Below are 20234 nucleotides of genomic sequence, written 5' to 3'. Positions count from 1 at the left end.
GAGAAGTGCGCGGAGACGGAGACGCGCGGGCGCAGGACGCAGACCTAGCTCAGTGCGCCGAGCTCGCTGCTTCCCGGAACTACCGCAGCTGTGGGAGAGGGAAGAACTCGGACTGCTAGGGCTCTGCTTATGGCCCACAGGGCTGAGGGGACAGCATATAACACGGCTGAACCCAACGCTCACGGCAGAGACCTCGGAGAAAAGACCGAGGGAAAAAGGCTGAAAACGGTGGTTTAAGCCCTCACTGCCGAGCAGAGAGCGGAGCCTAAGGCACTGAGACTAGCTGCCCCCTCCCTCCCTCCCCTCCCAGAGCTCGCCCCGCCCCCACCTGCCCGGTGCTAGAAGCTGAACAGTAGCAGTGTCAGATCAAAACAACAGAAAATTTGCTGTTTTGAGAACTGTGGGCCGCAGACACAAATTCACAGCCCAACTAGTTCTGGCAAAGGGGAGGGAGCTGTGGAAGCAGGACCGGCTGTGGTGGTGGTCGCCGCCATTGCTCTGGGCCACCTCTCACAACTCACCCCGCCCCTGACCCCACCTATCTGGGCGGATCCCTGCAGGAGTAAACAGAACTGCTGAAACATATGGGCTCTGAATCAGGAGCTGGAAGAGCTTTGGAACATCAAAAGCTCTCCACATACCCACCGGGACACTGCGCCCTGTGACCTAGACGAACTATTAACAGAGGAGAAGCCCGTCTCCCAGGGAATCCCCCCATTGTGTGAGAAGCAGGAATAGTGCAGAGAAAACAGCACTACCGTGTGGGAGAAGAAAAATAAATTGCAGTTGGAGAAATAATAAAACATTCTACCAACAAGTACTGGAAAACAAAAGAAAGACCTCTTCCTATCAACCTGTTGCAGAAGTCACTCCTGTAGATGTCTAGGAAGAGAAATAGTAAACCAGTAATCGCCATGAATAACCAAGGCAACAAGATAGCTCAGAAAGAAAGTGAAAAATCTCCAGAGAAGGCACTTAAAGATACAGAAATATGTGACTTAAATGACAGAGAATTCAAGATTGCAGTTCTGAAAATACTCAACGAGATACAAGAAAACACAGATAGGCAGTTAAATGAACTCAGAAACTCAATCAAAGAACAGCATGAGCATTTTACAAAAGAGATTGAAATTTTAAAAAGAACCAAATAGAATTTCTGGAGATTAAGAACTCAATAGAAGAAATTAAGAATGAAATAACCAGCTTAGGTAGTAGAGTTGACCAGATGGAGGAAAGAATCAGTGACATCGAAGATAGAAACCTGGAAATGACACAGATAGAAGAAGAAAGAGACTTGAGACTTAAAAGAAATGAAAGAACTCTACAAGAACTTTCTGACTCCATCAGAAAGAGCAATACAAGAATAATGGGCATACCAGAAGGAGAAGAAAGAGAGAAGGGAACAGAGAATATATTCAAACAAATTGTTGATGAGAACTTCCCAAATTTGTGGACAGAACTGGACCCTCGAATCCAAGAAGCAAATAGAACACCTAATTACCTCAATTCCAAAAGGCCTTCTCAAAGGCACATTGTATTGAAGCTGTCTAAAATCAACGACAAAGAAAGAATCCTCAAGGCAGCCAGGGAAAAGAAGACGGTAACTTACAAAGGAAAGCCCATTAGATTATCATCAGATTTTTCAGCAGAAACTCTACAAGCCAGGAGGGAGTGGAACCAAATATTCAAACTATTGAAAGAGAGAAATCATGAGCCAAGAATAATATATCCAGCAAAGATATCCTTTAGATATGAAGGAGGAATAAAGACCTTTCCAGACATACAGAAGCTGAGGACATTTCTAATACACGACCTGCACTACAAGAAATACTAAAGGAGGCTATTCGACCACCATCAACAGGGACAATTTGTGGCAACCAAAACTCAAAAAGGGGGAGAGCAAAGGCCTGAACCAGAATACGGGAATGGAGAAAGTAAGCATGCTGAAGAAAATGGAATACTCTAAATATCAAACTTTCTTTTACATAAACTTAAGGGTAAACACTCAAAAAAAATCTAGAACTGAAATATATACTGAAATAAAAGAAGAAACAGAGGGAAACATCATAGAATACCACCACACAGAAATAATAGACAACAACAAAAAGGCAAAGAAACAATGGAGACACAGCCTTACCAGAAAACTAAAGATAGAATGACAGGAAATCCTCACATATCAATAATCACCCTAAATGTAAATGGACTGAACTCACCAATAAAAAGGCACAGAGTAGCAGATTGGATCAAAAACTAAACCCAACCATATGCTGTCTCCAAGAGACACATCTCAGCTACAAGGACAAGCATAGACTCAAAGTGAAAGGGTGGAAATTGACACTCCAAGCAAATGGTACCCAGAGAAAATCAGGTGTAGCCATAATGATATCAGATGAAACAGACTTCAAGGTGAAAAAGATAACAAGAGACAAAGATGGACATTTCATAATGGTGAAGGGGACTGTACAACAAGAAGACATAACAGTCATCAATATTTATGCCCCCAATCAGGGAGCACCGAAATACACCAAGCAACTACTAACAGAACTAAAGGGAGAAATTGACCAAAACACAATTATACTAGGGGACTTAAATACATCATTGACAGCTATGGATAGATCATCCAAACAGAAAATAAATAACGAAATAGTAGCCCTAAATGACACATTAGATGAAATGGACATAATTGACATTTATAGAGCACTTCATCCTAAAACATCAGACTATACATTCTTTTCTAGTGTACACGGAACAGAGGGTAAGGGGGGTGGGGGGTGGGGGGTGGGAGATGAGGGTAAGGGAGATCAAATATATGGTGATGGAAGGAGAACTGACTCTGGGTGATGAACACACAATGGGATTTATAGATGATGTAATACAGAATTGTACACCTGAAATCTATGTAATTTTACTAACAATTGTCACCCCAATAAATTTAATAAAATTAAAAAAAAAAAAGAATGTTGTAATAGGAGAATTACAAAACTGTAGGTAACATAAGAAAGATCTGTGTGTGTGTGCATGTGTGCGTGTGTGTGTGTTCACAAGCACATATATAAAAGGAATGGTATGACACACTTCAAAATGTTACTCTGGATTATGGTTAGCTCTGGGTAATGGGCTAATCATTGGTTTTTATTTACTTTTTGATATTTTGCATTTTTTAGGGTGAGCATGCAGTAGATTTAAAACTAGAAAACATTATTTTTAAAAAGAAAAATCAAGGTCTGGTGATATATTATTACTTGGTTATTTATACTCCACCACACTTCAGAAAGAGTTTAGAGCAGCATACAATATAGCAAGATAAAAATGGAATACAAAACAAAATGAAGCAAAGGAGAAAATGAGGATAGGAAAGATAGTATATAGTGACACTATTAAACATTTACGATCAATGTCTTGTATTTTTATCAACTGGTTTTCTTTTTTAAAAAAAGAATGTACTAGGATGTCTCTTAGTCATGAGTTTAATAGGGAAAATGAACTTTGTAGAAGAAAGGCAACATTTTCCAGAGTAATGTGTTAATATTAAAATGATACATAAAAGAGAAGAATTTTATGCGAGTTGTTTTCAGTGTATTAAAAATTCTGATTATTTTGTTTTTGGCACAGTAGACAGCCCTAAGAAAGAATGGTTGCTATTATTTATATTATACTTGTACAGTAAGTTGCAATTTAATATATACATATATATATATATATATATATATATATATATATATATATATATATATATATACACATACATACATACATACATATATATATATTTGCTTCGTGTTAGCTTTGCTTATCTGTTTTGAATAAGTTGAATGGGGAAGCTGACTGGAGTAAAGAAACAAGCCCAAACTGGGAGTGAAATTTTTGCCCCAGCCCTGCCATTAAGTAGCTAGACCTTAACTCCTTGGGTTATTTGCCTCCTCAGAAATTGAGGGGCTTGGATACGAAGACCTAAGTTTGACTGTGTATAGTTTGGTAAAATTACAGTTTCTTGTTTAGGAATGTACATTTCCATTGATCCTTCCACTCGACAATATTTATAGTATGTTAGTTATAAAGTGTTCCTCTTAGACTTGTATGATATTAACATAATTTAAATGTCTTTTTCACAGAGAGACCTCTCTCCCCCAAGGCTGTCAAAGGATTTGAAACTACTCCACTTACCAAGAATTATTATTCCGTGGTGAGTGATTTCTTGACTCTCTATATGGAAACTTTTCACTTGTTGAACCACTGTATGTGTTGAGGTAATACAAATGGAAGGCTGGATAAAGTTGCACTGCAAGGATCTAGTGTCAGCTGCATTACAGTGGAGCTCTTCCACTTGTAGGCTTCTTATAGATGTCTAGAAATTTTACATTCACTGTACTGAAAAATTCAAGGGTAACACAAAGACCTAGAGCAAGGCCTATTAAATTGTAGTGAAAGAGAAATTCGTGAATATGTAGATGTTATGGGGAAATTCAGCCTTACCATATATTTAGAAGGTGAATTCCCAAGTTCCTCTAATGCAATAAGTTTTCAGTGATTGCATACTGTGATTTTATTTTAGAATCAATCAATTCATTATGATATCCTCTGAAATACTATCAACTTTGTTCTTGAAGAGAGCCCAGAGGGAACACTGCCCTTTGGCACAGAGGGAGGAATTAAATGGCTCTGGTTTGAACATAGACATGTCAAAATATATTAACTATAAATAGGGCATGTGCAATACTCAAAATAAGTTCCTGTTTGAAAAAGGAATCATATCCTTGTCCTTAATCTGCTCTCTGCCTTCGTTCATGTCTTCTTTCCTGACTTGGCCCAGTCACTAATGAAAAGGTCAAGTCATCATAACCTCTAAGTTTCCCTGGTAGTCTCGTTGTCTTCCCCCACCTCTGCTGAAATACGGTTTCACTTTTCACCCAATGTTGTATGTGTGTTTGTACTGTATGCTCCTTTCATTTTGTGCATGGACAGTTTTTAAACATCTCTATACATTTGGTTTCAAAAAACTAAGTTTCACTCTTCAGTGAATTTTTTCCATAATGATGACATGAGCAGCAGCTGGTATGAAAAATCAAGAAGGGACTTCATAGGTAGCATGGACAACAATCATAGGGGACAGTTTTGTCACTATTTTTCATTTTACAGTTCTGTGGTTAAAGTATATTACTCAACAGAGCTAGGCTCCCTTAACCCTTTCCCTCTGACTACTTATTTTTTAGCTTCCAAGTGACACCCAATGATTTAATTTTTAAAGACAGGATGCATTCAAATGGTGGATGACAATGTTAACCATAGCCTCTTCTCCCTGTGGATCTGGAACATACCATCCATCACCCTGCCTTGGGTCTCTTTCTACCTCTGCTGATTCTACCAATTTAAAATATTGTTGGGATTATCCAAGGCAGATTAACCTCTATGATACTTATGGGCCTTATGGAAATCTTGTATATGCTATGTGCAAACTCTGGATGTACTTCAGTTGGTATCATCTACCTCCTATTGGAGTTCATGTGCATCATTTCTAGTTCCTTGCTATTGTAAGCAATTCTGCAGTGAATATCTTACATATGTAACTTTGGCAAAGTATATAAAGATCTATAGGGTGAATTCCTAGAACTTAAACTGTGGGGTCAAAATATATATATTTTTTTCAAATTTTGATAGATTTTTGTCTCAAACATCAAGCTTAATAAAGAAAACTGAATGCCTTGGGGAGGCCGTGATGGCCTCTGAAGGAGCTGTAGAGCTTTCCTGTAAATATTACTGAATTGTTGAGACCAGTTAAACATATTGTTGTAACTAGATATGGATGTGAAGGCATTTGGGTTGGTTGTTGGTTTTTTTTCAAATCCATGTTTCTTTTGCTTTGAGTATTTAGGAAACTTTTTAGAGGTAATTAATTCAAAACATGTTCTTAATGTTGTGATTGTCCTTTCAATCTGCACTGAATACCTTAGAAAAAATCAAAAAAATTCTAGTCCACACACATTATGTAGAGACCTGGAAAAGCAAGTTTATCCACATGTAAGGTGTCCCTATCTAATCTTATATTAACTCTTCTTCCCTCTAAGAGTCATTAATTTTAGACATTTCTTTGCTAGTTTTTATAAAAGCACTAGTGACTGATTTTTTACTCCATTTCTTAAAAAACAGAAAAAATATTTTTTCTGATTACATAACATTATATAAATAACATAAAAATAAGACAATACAGAAAAAGTCTAAAGAAGAAAATAAATATCACCTTTAATCCCAGCATTCATAAATAATCACTCTTAACATGTTGGTGAATCTCATGCCAAATTTTCTTTGAGGTAGATGTGTATGTGTGTATGTGTGTGCATATATATAGCCTGTGATATATGTGTGAGTGTGTATAAAATGAAAACAGGAACAATGTATTTTTCATTGTTTCTCCTTCATGGAAATTTTTCTATCCTCACACCCTGACAATACTCTGACCAGACCTGTTCTTATGATCTTTCATTCAGTGAGTCCTTGCTATTCCAAATGCTTCCTTTACTTTGGTTCTGTGTATTATTCAGAGTTATTCAGAGAAACATAACCAATAGGGTAATATAAAGAGATTTACCATAAGGAATTGGCTCACACGACTATGGAGCCTGAGAAGTCCCGCAATCTGTCATCTGCAAGCTAGAGACCCAAGGCAGATGGTGGTATAGTTCAATCCTGGTCCAAAGGCCTGAGAAGCAGTAGAACCAATAGTGTAAGTTCTATTCTGAGAGCAGGAGAAGACTGATATCCCCACTGAAGCAGTCAGGCACAGAGTGAATTCTCCCTTCTTCCACCTTTTGCTTCTATTCAGGCTCTCAGCAGATTCGATGATGCTCGCCTACACTAGGGAAGGCAACTTGCTTTACTGAGTCTATTGATTCAAAGGCTCATCTCATCTGGAAACATCCTCACATACACACCCAGAAATGATGTTTAATCTGGACACATTGTGAACCAACCAAGTGGACAGATAAAATTTACCATCACATGCTATAAACTTGGGAAACATAGAGAACTCTTGGGATTTACAAGTCTATTGACATTCCGCCACCCCCCACCACCCCTTTTCAAGTTTCCAAGGGATTTTCAGGCCCATTCAGGCCTTTATGTGTTTCTGGTGGCACATCAGTTTTGAAATGTTAAAAAGTTCTCAAGTGTGATCAAAGTGCCTTTGTTACCAAACTCAGGTTTAGTGTCGCTTGCCACCGAAGAGCCTAAAAACTATAGAGTGACGGGTTGGTGAGGAGAAAAACGTCCTAGATGCCCACAGCTAGGGAAGATGGCAGACTAATGTCTAAAAAACCACCTTCCCCTGAGCCAAGAATGATTAAGAGGTTTTATAGGCCGGTAAATGGGAAAGAACAAAGGAAAGCAGGCCTCAGGGCTAATGAGAAATATGAGAAGTTGTCTCCTGGGGTCTTGTCGTGCAGGAGACCCTGCTCGCTGCGCCATTTGTCGTGCGGGGCGGCCTGCGGGGTCTCTGCTCCCGCTCCCCATACAAGAACGCAGGATATGGTGAGGCCAAAAAGGAACACCCACGGAGCCATAGGTAGGGGAGTCATACCACTATATTCTCTCTGGCGGCACTATACTCTCACTGGAGGCTGGATCCACACTGTCCGCAAACCGCCATCCACACTTGCCAGCCCAGCCGCCATCTTCTTGCTAGCCCCCATTCTTCCTCTCTCTCTCTCTGCTAGCGTAGCCACAGCAGTTATATTAGTGGCCAATGGCTCACTGGTTACAGCTGACGGCCAACTAGCCACAGCTGATGGCCATGCAATCACAGTTGGCCATTTACTACCTGAGCCAGCACCTGTCTATGTGAGGCCGAGAGCCTGGAAACTACTTTCTGGGGCTCTGCCCCCACACTCCACCCCTACAGGCTCTCGCCTCACAATCTACGCGACAAGCGTCTTCCGCGAGGGGCCCTGTGCGAGGAGCCTGGGGGTGAATGCAATATCCTGGACACAGCCAGGCTCTCTGGGCACAGCCAGGGTTTCTCAGGGCACCACCAGTGCTTCTGGGCACAGCCAGACTTCCTGGACTTCTTAGGGTACCACCTGTCTTCCCGGACACAGCCAGGGTTTCTCAGGGCACCACCAGTACTTCTGGGCACGGCCAGACTTCCTGGACTTCTTAGGGTACCACTAGTTTCCCCGGGCACAGCTAGGATTTCTCAGGGCACTGCCACTCTCTGTGGGCACAGCCACACTTCCTGGACACAGCCAGGGCTCTCAGGGCACTGCCACTCTCTGTGGGCACAGCCACACTTCCTGGACTCAGCCAGGGCTTTCAGGGCACTGCCACAGCCACACTTCCTGGACACAGCCAGAGCTCTCAGGGCACTGCCACTCTCTCTGGGAACAGCCCGACTTCCTGGGCACAGCCAGGGTATCTTCAGGGCTCAGCCAGACTTCCTGGACTCAGCCAGGGCTCTCAGGGCACTGCCACTCTCTCTGTGCCTCTCAGGGTACCCTGCTGGAACAACAGCGACTCACAACCAAGGTGCTTACATATTCTCAATGGCGGCCAGTCAAGAGACAAAAGCAAATATCCCCCAGTTCCACTAACAACAGTTCCCAAACAAACAGTCAAGCGGTCCATTAAATTAGGGATGGAAGGCAATTCCCCATAGTCCATAGTCATTCACCAGGGCTGTCCTGGGGGTGAGGGATGACCTTGACCCCACCCTCATCTCCCACGGAGGACTCAGCAAGCGTTACCTCCTGGGACTATAAGTCCTGCATCCGGGCTGCCTGAGCAGGAACCTCCCAGCCCACAGGGCCGCAACGACCTTTGCTTTCTCCGGCCTGTGCTGGTTGGGGAACCGTCCACATCTTTCCACCTCTCCACGGGGCTCCATCTCTGCAGCAGCTGCATGGCTTTTCCTGTGCTGGTGGGAGAACCGTCCACATCCTCACACCCCTCCACGGGGGTCCAGCTCTCCGGCAGCTTCTCCTCCTGGTCTTCCTGAGACTGGGTGTTCACACGCACAAACTGCTCCACCACTCTTTGGAGAGCTTTGGCTGGCACCATACCCTGCTCGCTGTGCCATTTGTCATGCGGGGGACCCTGCTCGCTGCGCCATTTGTCGTGCAGGACGGCCTGCGGGGTCTCTGGTCCCGCTCCCCATACAAGAACGCAGGATATGGTGAGGCCAAAAAGGAACACCCACGGAGCCATAGGTAGGGGAGTCATACCACTATATTCTCTCTGGCAGCACTATACTCTCACTGGAGGCTGGATCCACACTGTCCGCAAACCGCCATCCACGCTTGCCAGCCCAGCCACCATCTTCTTGCTAGCCCCCATTCTTCCTCTTCTCTTCTCCTGCTAGCGTAGCCACAGCAGTTATATTAGTGGCCAATGGCTCACTGGTTACAGCTGACGGCCAACTAGCCACAGCTGATGGCCATGCAATCACAGTTGGCCATTTACTACCTGAGCCAGCACCTGTCTATGTGAGGCCGAGAGCCTGGAAACTACTTTCTGAGGCTCTGCCCCCACAGGTCTTCTGAGGCCTCAGGTCTGCCTCAGTGTTATCTTAGATTTTATTGTCCGTAGCTGGACATTTATTGGCAAAAAACTGCTAGGGAGTTGTGATCATGGGTCCCTGGCTTCCGGGCACCTGAGGATTTAAAAAGCTGCTCTTTTCAGGTTAGGATGTTAATTAATGAGGTATGGGTAGCCTTGAGAAAGGGAGCAAACAGAGTTTTTCAGTTAATCAGCGAAGGGAGAAACAAAGAGGAAACAACTGAATATCAAGATGGATCAAATTGCAAACTAGCTAAGTTTAATTAAAGGCAGCTAGATAGTGAGCTATGTAGTGAGCCATTCTGCAAACTAGCTAAGTTTAACTGTGTTATTGACTTACTGAATTTCACCCTTACACCTTTGGGCACCCAGTACCTACCATAAGGCATGTTTAGTGTGTCTAACTGAGGCTTAGCCATTCCTGGCCTGTTGTTTTGAATGGGAGTTTAGCATCTTTTAGGGACACAGTAACCCAGAGGAGGCTTTTGCTGCCCTTGACCTTGGTTCCTTCATTGTCCTCAAAATTCATTTGTTAAACTTCTCTCACCTTTGGGGAAAAAAAAAGCATGTAATTTTTCTATTAGTTATCTTTCTAATAATCTCCTTCTCATTGGCTTTTTTACCCATTGTAACTTGATGTTATGTGCCAGGAGGGATTAAAAAATAAAGAACAACAACAACAAAAAAGAAAATGGTAACTATGTGAGTAATGGATGTCTTAGTTAGCTTGATTGTAATCATTTTACAAAGTATACATATATCAAAACATCAAGTTGTATACCTTAAATATATACAATTTTATTTGTTAATTATATCTCAAAAAATCTGAAAAAGTAAAGAATGAAAAAGGTGTCGTGCGGGGGACCCTGCTCGCTGTGCCATTTGTCGTGCGGGGCGTCCGGCGGGGTCTCTGGTCCCGCTCCCCACATAACGCAGGATATGGTGAGGCCAAAAAGGAACACCCACGGAGCCATAGGTAGGGGAGTCATACCACTATATTATATCTGGCGGCACTATACTCTCACTGGAGGCTGGATCCCCACTGTCCGCAAATTGCCATCCACACTTGCCAGCCCAGCCGCCATCTTCTTGCTAGCCCCCATTCTTTCTCTCTCTCTGTTAGCGTAGCCACAGCAGTTATATTAGTGGCCAATGGCTCACTGGTTACAGCTGACGGCCAACTAGCCACAGCTGATGGCCATGCAATCACAGTTGTTGGCCATTTACTACCTGAGCCAGCACCTGTCTATGTGAGGCCGAGAGCCTGGAAACTGCTTTTTGGGGTTTGGCCCCACAAAGGAATCTATGCAGCTTAGACATCAGGCTTAATTTGTATGCAGTGCTTAGGTCTTGGCACCCATGGTCTCATTGGGAAGACAGGACAGACACGATAGCATAAGCCACATGGCAGAGAGTGATGTAAAGTTATAAAGGGTCTTAAAATGAGTTTCTCCAAATGTAGTTGGGGGATCCTTTGCATCAGAAGCCCCTGGGAGCCTGTTAAAATTGCAAAACTCTGGGCCCCAAACCGGACTTGCTACATCAGAATCTCTGGCCATAGATCCCAGGAAACAGCATTTTATTTTGTTCAGTATTTTTTTTTATTAGTTTCAGGTGTACAAAACAATGTAATAGACATTTATACCCCTCACAAAGTGATAACCCCCTCCCCCAATCTACTACCCCTCTGACATCGTATGTAGCTGTTACAATTCCACTGACTCTATTTCCTATGCTGCACCCCACATCCTGTGACCATATATATATTAAATTATAGTTGACATTCAGTATTATTCAGCTTCAGCTTCAGGTGTACAACACAGTGGTCAGGCATCCACACCGGCCATGAAGTGGTCTCCCTAATAAGACACCCTACAAAATCTTTACAACATTATTGATTATATTCCCCAAACTGTCTTTCGTATCCCCATGGCCATCTTGTGATTTCTGATTGTGCTTTCTAATCCCCTCACCTTCTCCCTCGTCCTCACCCGCCTCCCATCTAGCAACCCTCAGTTTTTCCTCTGTATCTCTCAGATTAGGAAACATTTTTTTTTTGTGAGGAAATTGAGACTTTTTTTTTCAGATTTTTTTTTTTAATTGGGGGAATGGGAACAGGACTTTATTAGAGAACAGTGTGTACTTCCAGGACTTTTTCCCAAGTCAAGTTGTTGTCCTTTCAATCTTAGTTGTGGAGGGTGCCATTCGGCTTCAAGTTGTTGTCCTTTCAGTCTTAGTTGTGGAGGGCGCAGCTCAGTTCCAGGTCCAGTTGCCGTTGCCAGTTGCAGGGGGCGCTGCCCACCATCCCTTGCAGGACTTGAGAAATCAAACTGGCAACCTTGTGGTTGAGAGCCCACTGGCCCATGTGGGAATCGAACCGGCAGCCTTTGGAGTTAGGAGCATGGAGCTCTAACCGCCTGAGCCACCGGGCCGGCCCAGGAAACATTTTTAACAACTCTCTCAGCCCCTTTCTGCCCTGCCACCTGCCCCCATAGCCAGGTGATGTTGATACTCACTAAAGTTTGAGAACCAACAAAGGAATAGGTAGAATGGGAGGGATGGAATTCTAGGTGTGTCAAGATTTAGATAAACAGAGAAGAGCTGAAAGAGAATTCAGGCAAGGGGAATTGTGGGGACAGAGCCAGGAGTGCAGTTTCCAGGCTCTTGGCCTCACGTGGAAAGGTACTGGCTCAGGTAGTAAATGGCCATCAACTGTGATTGGATGATCATCAGCTGTGGCTAGTTGGCCGTCAGCTGAAACCAGTGAGCCATTGGCCACTAATATAACTGCTGTGGCTACGCTAGCAGCAAATGGGGGCTAGCAAGAAGATGGTGGCTGAGCTAGCAAGCGCGGATTGCAGTTAGCATGGTGGATTGCAGCCAGCTAGTGAGGTTGGTTGGCAGGCAGAGAAGTGAATGGCAGGTTGCGGATAGTGTGGCTCCTGCTTCCTGTGTCTCCAACCCAGCCGCCAGCGAGAATATAGTGGTGTAACTCCCTACCTATGGCTCCGTGGGTGTTCCTTTTTGGCCTCACCATGTCCTGCGTTCTTATGTGGGGAGCGGGACCTGAGACCCCTTATGCCACCCTGCATGTCAGGAACTATATGAGCAAAATTCATTCAGGCAGGAATGTGCATGTCTGCAGGTCATAGAGTGGACTGCACTGTCTTCTTCCTCCATCCAAATGCCCCTTGGAAGGTGGGATTCTTTATTCATTGCAACTAGGGTAGAACACTTTAATATTGCTGTCCTTTGTGCTGCCACGAATAGGCCAGACTCACAGTAATCCCAATATTCAACTCTGGGAAGGAGCATCTATCTGAAGAGTGAGAGGTGCTATTTCCCTACATCCAAATAGGAAAATATAATCAATAAGGGCTGGTATTATCTTTTTCTAACTTTTCAGCTTTATTATAACTTGTGGCAGATACCTAAAGGGTATGTTTCACAGAAAGTATATGCAGTAGGAAAGGTGGGAAGAAGTCTGTGCCATGTTAAATCACTTAAAAATCCCAGGAAGCCTCCTGTAATCCTTGCTCTTGCCACCCAATTTCTGCTTATCCGCAATTTCTCTCTCACTCATTTATCTACCCACTTGATCCTACCCTGAATTTTCTCTACCTTTTTAGTGCTTATCTGCGTTTTTAAAAATGACTTTATATTTTTAGAGCAGTTTTAGGTTCACAGTAAAATTAAGTTGAAGGTACAGAGATTTCCCATATGCCCCCTGCCCACATACATGCACAGACTCCCCTATTATCAGCATCTCCCACCAGCGTGGTGCATTTGTTACAATTGAAAAGTCTGCATTGACACATAATTATCACCCAAAGTTCATGGAACATTAGGGTTGACTCTTGGTGTTGCATTTTCTATGGGTTTGTACAAATGTATGTTGTGTATCCACCATTAGAGTATTATACAGAGTATTTTCACTGTCCTAAAAGTCCTCTGTGCACCCTCCCTTTTTTAGTCCACCAGCCTAAACTACCTTACATGTCTATCCATTTATTCCTTCTCCATACTCCTATTCTTTTTTACCTACCCATTTCCTGGCTCATTTATCCATATATCTCTTCTATCTGATTGCTGGAGGTAGAGGAGGTGATGGGATTTTATGGAGTCTATCTGTCGATAATGGAGGACAGTGCCGCTTGTTTTGTGAAAGTTAAGGAATTGGAGGTGCAAAATCAATCACTGAACTTAAATGTAAGCAGGTGGCTCTACTGGCATATAAGTAGAATATGACATAAATACAATATATTAGTATATTGCCTCTTTTGGTCTCATTGGACTTTCCCAACGTTAACTCATTTTTATAGGCATAAGAATTATCTCACAAATTGTATAATATGTTGTTTTTGCTCTGATTTAAAGTTTTCTGGGACCATTATAGTCTTCCTTTATCATTTAATATACCTTTATTTTCAGCCTTTGATTATGCCTATTAGCCTCATGAAATAATTTCTTCATTCTTATATGACTTTCTCTTTGGAAAACAGAGTTTTAAAAATGAACTCACTCTAAAGCCTTTCCAGGAAATATAGAAAATATATTTTACTGGAACAGCAATAGCCCAGGATGGTACTACAAAAGGCCTCCACCTCTTTTTCTATGGCTTCTCACTGTCCGCTTTAATCCGAATTTAGTCAAAGGTTAATTGAGCAAACGATACTTAGTTGTCCTTGTGAAGACAGAGTCAGGGAGGCAAAGGCAATATCTGGAGGCAGTCTATTTTAGTAAGTTTGAATGGATTTCATCTCAATCAAGTTGTACTGCTCTGAAGTTGGTTGGCCTGCCAAACTTCTTGCCTTCTGACTCAATACTGAAGCCTTCTGTTTGGGAGCACATAGCCTTCTCTGTCTGCTTCCCTTTTTATCCTTTTACAGTAGATGCCCTGTGGCCTGAAAAATAAAGAACCACTCTCATAAGTTCATCAGTTGGTCTTTTGAGATTGAGGAAAGCAATAAAAGTCCAAGCGAATTTGGGAAAGAATCCCAAACATCCACCCTGATGAGCATTTCTACTTCTCAAACCACAGCATGGACAATATTATTTAATACTTTACCATTCATTTTTTTTTGCATTATTTCATGAAGGACTCACTAATCACCTTTGTCAATTTAGTTTTGTAAAGTCAACATTCAGCCGCACTCAAAACTGGCAACCATAGGAGTTTTTTCTTTCTTTTTTAACCATAGGAATTTAATGTACATTTCTGTTTAGCTCTCCAGAACTCACTCAAAGGCACCAGAGGTGTCTGCTTGCTTCCCTCATCTTTGCCTTCTATGTGTCCAATGCTAGTGATTCCAAACAGAGATGGAACTCCTCGAAAGTGTACTGCTTCACGTAGCAAATAAACCCATTGGAACAGGACAGTTGGCACCTTTCTTGCAAAATCTTACTTATTTCTTTTAAAGGAGCCCCAGATGATAGCATTTTAAAGGAAGTTGAAATAATAACGCTGTTTCAATGGGGAGAGGGAGGTTGAATTATAGCAACCATGGAATTAAAGTGATGTTTAATCATTTTACAAAGCACATTTTATGGTGTAAATAATATCTGTGATTTTTCTAATTTAAAAATTCCTTTCCGGAGAACTAACTCTGGGTTGTGAACACAGAATGGAATATATAGATAATGTCATATTATAGAATTGTACACCTGAAACCTATATAATTTTACTAACCAAAGTCACCCCAAAAATTTTAATTAAAAAAAATTCCCTTCAGCTAATGACTGTTTAGTTTGTTTTTTTATTTTGTTTCTCTTTTTTTTTTTTTAACAGACATTATAATTTGCATAGTGTGACAGTTATAGACAACAGTGTTTGAAAGGATGGTAAGGATGTGAGATGGCTCATTACCAAACATTTTTAGAAAAATGTGAACAGGAGGTGATTAGATGACTTCATTCTCTCCTGAATATGACATGCCACCATCCTTTTCCCCCCAATACAATACTATAGACAAACAAATATTGTTAATAAAGCAATCTGCATATGAGTTTTACCTCTTAATATAATATGGTATCGTTGAATTCTAGTGCAGTTCTTTCCATTTCTAAGAATAAAAAAATGAATAATATTGCTGAGCGTGAGTATAATTTATTACTTGAGGTACTGTAGTGAACAACAGCTCAGCTGGGCAGAGAGCTATAATGATAGAACAATTTTAGTTTGGAGGGTCACTATACTGGATAAAGACTGGGACTCAGAAAAAACAAAAGTTTCTATTAACAGATGAGACATTGTGCTTTGGCTTTTTAAAATAACAGCTTTATTGAGATATAATTCACATACCACAAAACTTAACCATTTTAAAGTGTACAATTCACTGATTGTTAGTAAATTAACAATTGTGTGATCCACCAGCTTATTTTTAACATTTCATCACCCCAATAAGAAACTCGATACCCATTCGCAGTTACTCGCTCCAAGCCCTTGACTACCACTAACCTACTTTTCTTTTGTTTTAATTTTTAATTACATTTTTTTCAATTACAGTTGACACGCAATATTATTTTATATTAGTTTCGGTTGTACAGGATAGTGGTTAGACATTTATATAATTTATGAAGTGATTCCCTTGATTAGTCTAGAACCCACATGGCACTATAAATGGTTATTACAATATTATTGACTGTATTCCCTATGCTATACTTTACATCCCCATAACTATATTGTAATTACCAACTTGTACTTCTTATTCCCTTCACCTTTTTCACCCAGTCTCCCAACCCCATTTCCATTTGGCAACCGTCAAAATGTTTTCTGTATCTATGAGTCTATTTCTGTTTTGTTTATTTTATTTGTTTTCTTTGTTTATTCGTTCTTTAGATTCCACATATAAGTGAGATCACATGGTATTTGTCTTTCTCTGTCTGACTTATTTCACTTAGCATAATACCCTTTAGGTCCATCCGTGTTGTTGCAAATGGTAAGATTTCATTATTTTATGGCCGAGTGATATTCCATTTTATATATGTACCACATCTCATCCAATCATCTATTGATGGGCTCTAAAGTTGCTTCCATATCTTGGTTATTGTAAATAACGCTGTAGAGAACATAGGGGTGCATATATTTTTTCGAATTAGTGTTTTGGGTTTCTTCGGGTAAATATCCAGAAGTGGAATTACTGGGTCGTAAGGTAGTTCCATTATTAATTTTTTGAGGAACCTCCAAACCGTTTTCCATAGTGGCTGCATCAATTTGCAATCCTACCAGCAATGCACAAGGGTTCCCTTTTCTCTACACCCTCATCAACACTTGTTTGTTGATTTCTTGCCTTCTTTGTCATAGCTTAATTGACCATTATAGGCATGGGTTTATTTCTGGGTTCTCTTCCATTGATCTATTTGTCTGTTTTTGTTTTTTTCCACATTAGCATGCTGTTTTGATTACTATAGCATTGTAGTACAGTTTGATAACAGGTAGTGTGATACCTCCAATTTTGTTCTTAATTCTCAGGATTGTTGTGGCTATTCAGGATCTTTTATGGTTCCATATAAATTTTAAGATTATTTGTTTTAGTTCTGTGAAAAATGCCACTGGTATTTTGATAGAGATTGCATTGAATCTATAGATTGTTTTGGGTAGTGTGGACATTTTAACAATATTAATTCTTCCTATCCATGAGCACAATATATGCTTCCATTTATTTGTATTTTCTTCAGTGTTTTATAATTTTCCAAGTACAGGTCTTCTACTTCCTTGGTTGAATTTATTCCTAGGTATTTTTTATTTTATTTTGATGCAATTGTAAATGGGATTGCTCACTTCATTTTTCTTTCTGACAGTTCATTATTGGTGTATAAAAATGCAACTGATTTCAGAATCTTACTGTTGTGCCCTGCTACTTTACTGATTTCATTTATCAGTTCTAATAGTTTTTTGGTGAAATCTTTGGGATTTGCTCCATACAGTATCATGCCGTCTGCAAATAATGAGTTTTACTTCTTCCTTTCTGCTTTGTTATGCCTTTTATTTCTTTTCCTTGTTTGATTTCCTTGTCCAATAGTATGTTGAATCAAACTAGTGAAAGTAGACATCTGTGTCCTGTTCCTGATCTTAAGGAAAATGTTTTAGCTCTTCCCCATTGAGTATGATGTTAGCTGTGGGTTTGTCATTTATGGCTATTATTATGTTGAGGTATCTTCCTTCTATTCCCACTTTGCTCAGAGTTTTATCATAAATGAATGCTTGATTTTGTCAAATGCTTTTTCTGCATCTATTGATATTTTCGTATGATTTTTAGCCTTCATTTTGTTTATGTGGTGTATCACATTAATTGATTTGTGGATATGGTAACAACCTTGCATCCCAGGCGTAAATTCTACTTGACCATGGTGTACGAGTTTGGACAATTAAGTTCATGAACTTGTTGCAACAATGTTGCTAACCTCTTTTGATATCAGAGGGATTATTCATTATGAATTTGTACCAACTGCACAAACAATTAACCAAGTTGACCATTTGGAAGTGCTGAAAATGCTATGTGAAAAAATTAGACAGCCTGAACTTTTCGCCAATAATTCATGGCTCTTGAATCACGACAATGCACCAGCTCACACGGTACTGTCTGTGAGGGAGTTTTTAGCCAGTAAACAAATAACTGTATTGGAACACCCTCCCTACTCACCTAATCTGGCCCCCAATGACTTCATTGTTTACCCGAAGGTAAAGGAAATATTGAAAGGAAGGCATTTTGATGACATTCAGGACATCAAGGGTAATACCACAACAGCTCTGATGGCCGTTCCAGAAAAAGAGTTCCAGAATTGCTTTGAAGGGTGGACTAGGCACTGGCATCAGTACATAGCTTCCCAAGGGGAGCACTTCAAAGTTGACCGTAGTGATATTCAGCAATGAGGTATGTAGCACTTTTACTTGGATGAGTTCGTGAACATAATTGTCAGACCTCGTATGATCTCTTTCATGTATTGCTGAATACAGTTTGTTAATATTTTATTGAGGATTTTTGCATTTTATCTTCATCAGGGATATTGACCTATAATTTTTTTTTATTTTTATTTTTTGTAATGTCTTTGTCTGGTTTTGGAATGAGGGTAATGCTGACCTTGTAAAATGAGCTTGGGAGCCTTCCCTCCTGTTGAATTTTTTGGAATAGTTTGAGAAGGATAGGTGTTAATGCTTCTTTGAACATTTGGTAAAATTCACTTGTGGAGGCATCTGGTCCAAGACTTTTGTTTGTGGGGAGTTTTTTGATTACTGATTCAATTTCATTAGATGTAATAGGTCAGTTCAGATTTTCTGTTTCTTCTTGATTCAGTCTTGAAAAATTAAATGTTTCTAGAAATTTATCCATTTGTTCAGATTGTCCAATTTGTTAGCATATAACATAGTATCTTCTTATACTCCTTTGTATTTCTGTGGTATTAGTTGTCACTTCTCTTTCATTTCTAATTTTATTTATTGTGTCCTCTCTTTTTTTCTTGATGAGTCTGGTTAAAGATTTATCATTTTTTAAAAATCTTTTCAAAGACCCAGCTCTTGGTTTCAGTGATCTTTTGTACTGTTTTTATTTAGACTCAATTTTGTTTATTTCCACTATGATCTTTATTATTTCCTTCCTTCTACTCACTTTGGACTTTGTTCTTATTCTAGATATGTTAGGTCTAAGCTGAGATTGTTTATTTGAAATTTTTCTTACTTCTTGAGATAGGCCTATATTGCAATTAATTTCCCTCTTAAGACTGCTTTTGCTGTGTTCCATAGATTTTGTGTCATTGTGTTCTCATTTTCATTTGTCTCAAAGTATCTATTGATTTCTTCCTTGATCTTGTTGTTGACCCATTCATTATTTAGTAGCATGTTATTTATCCTCTATGTGTTTGTGTGTTTTTCAATTTTTTTCTTGTAATTAATTTCTAGTTTCATACCATTGTGGTCAGAGAAGACAGTTCATATGATTTCAGTCTTCTTAAATTTGCTGAGACTTGTTTTGTGGCCTAACATATGGTCTAATTTGGAAAACGGACTGGCTGTACTTGAAAGGAATGTATATTCTAGTACTTCAGGTGAAATGCCCTAAAAATACCAACTAAATCCAAGTGGTCTAGTGTGTTGTTTAAGGCCGCTGTGTCCTTGTTGATTTTCTGTCTGGAAGATCTGCCCATGGGTGTCAACGGGGTGTTAAAGTCCCCTACAATTACTGTATTACTGTCTGTCTTTCCCTTTATGTCGGTCAGTATTTGCTTTATATATTTAGGTGTTCCTACATTGGGTGCATAATTGTTTACAAGAGTTATATCATCTGGTTTGATCAAGCCTTTTATCATGATGTAATGTCCCTCTTTGTCTCATTATAGCCTTTGTTTTAAAGTCATTTTTTCTGATATGAGTATTACCACCCCAGCTTTTTTTTCCATTTCCATTTGCATGAAATATCTTTTTCCATCCCTTTACTTTCAGTGTCTGTGTGTCTTTTGATCTGAAGTGGGTCTCTTGTAGACAGCATATGTATGGGTCTTGCTTTCTTATCCATTCAGCTACACTGTATCTTTTCATTGGAATATTTAATCCACTTACATTTAAAGTGATTATTCATAGATACATCGTTATTGCCATTCTGTTATTCGTATTTGTGTTCTTTTTCCCCCCTTCTTCTTCTTAAAGAATTCCCTTTAACATTTCTTGTAATACTGGTTTGGTGGTGATGAACTCCTTT

The 20234-nt window shown here is 40.3% G+C and overlaps 1 protein-coding gene across 7 annotated transcripts in view; it reads left to right on the top strand.

The window, feature by feature from the left end:
• Nucleotides 1-20234, top strand: part of ARHGEF6 (Rac/Cdc42 guanine nucleotide exchange factor 6) — a 126687-nt gene that overhangs the window by 45950 nt on the left and 60503 nt on the right. For all 7 annotated transcript variants that reach the window (XM_019714692.2, XM_019714693.2, XM_019714691.2 and 4 more), the window contains one exon: nt 4113-4183. In XM_019714692.2, the coding sequence (XP_019570251.2) occupies nt 4113-4183 (71 nt within the window). The remainder of the gene's footprint in view (nt 1-4112; nt 4184-20234) is intronic.

This window comes from Rhinolophus sinicus, chromosome X (assembly GCF_036562045.2).
Source record: "Rhinolophus sinicus isolate RSC01 chromosome X, ASM3656204v1, whole genome shotgun sequence".
NCBI classification, from domain to species: domain Eukaryota; kingdom Metazoa; phylum Chordata; class Mammalia; order Chiroptera; family Rhinolophidae; genus Rhinolophus; species Rhinolophus sinicus.
Note: the sequence above shows the minus strand (reverse complement) of the source record. Positions and strands in the feature narration are given on the sequence as shown.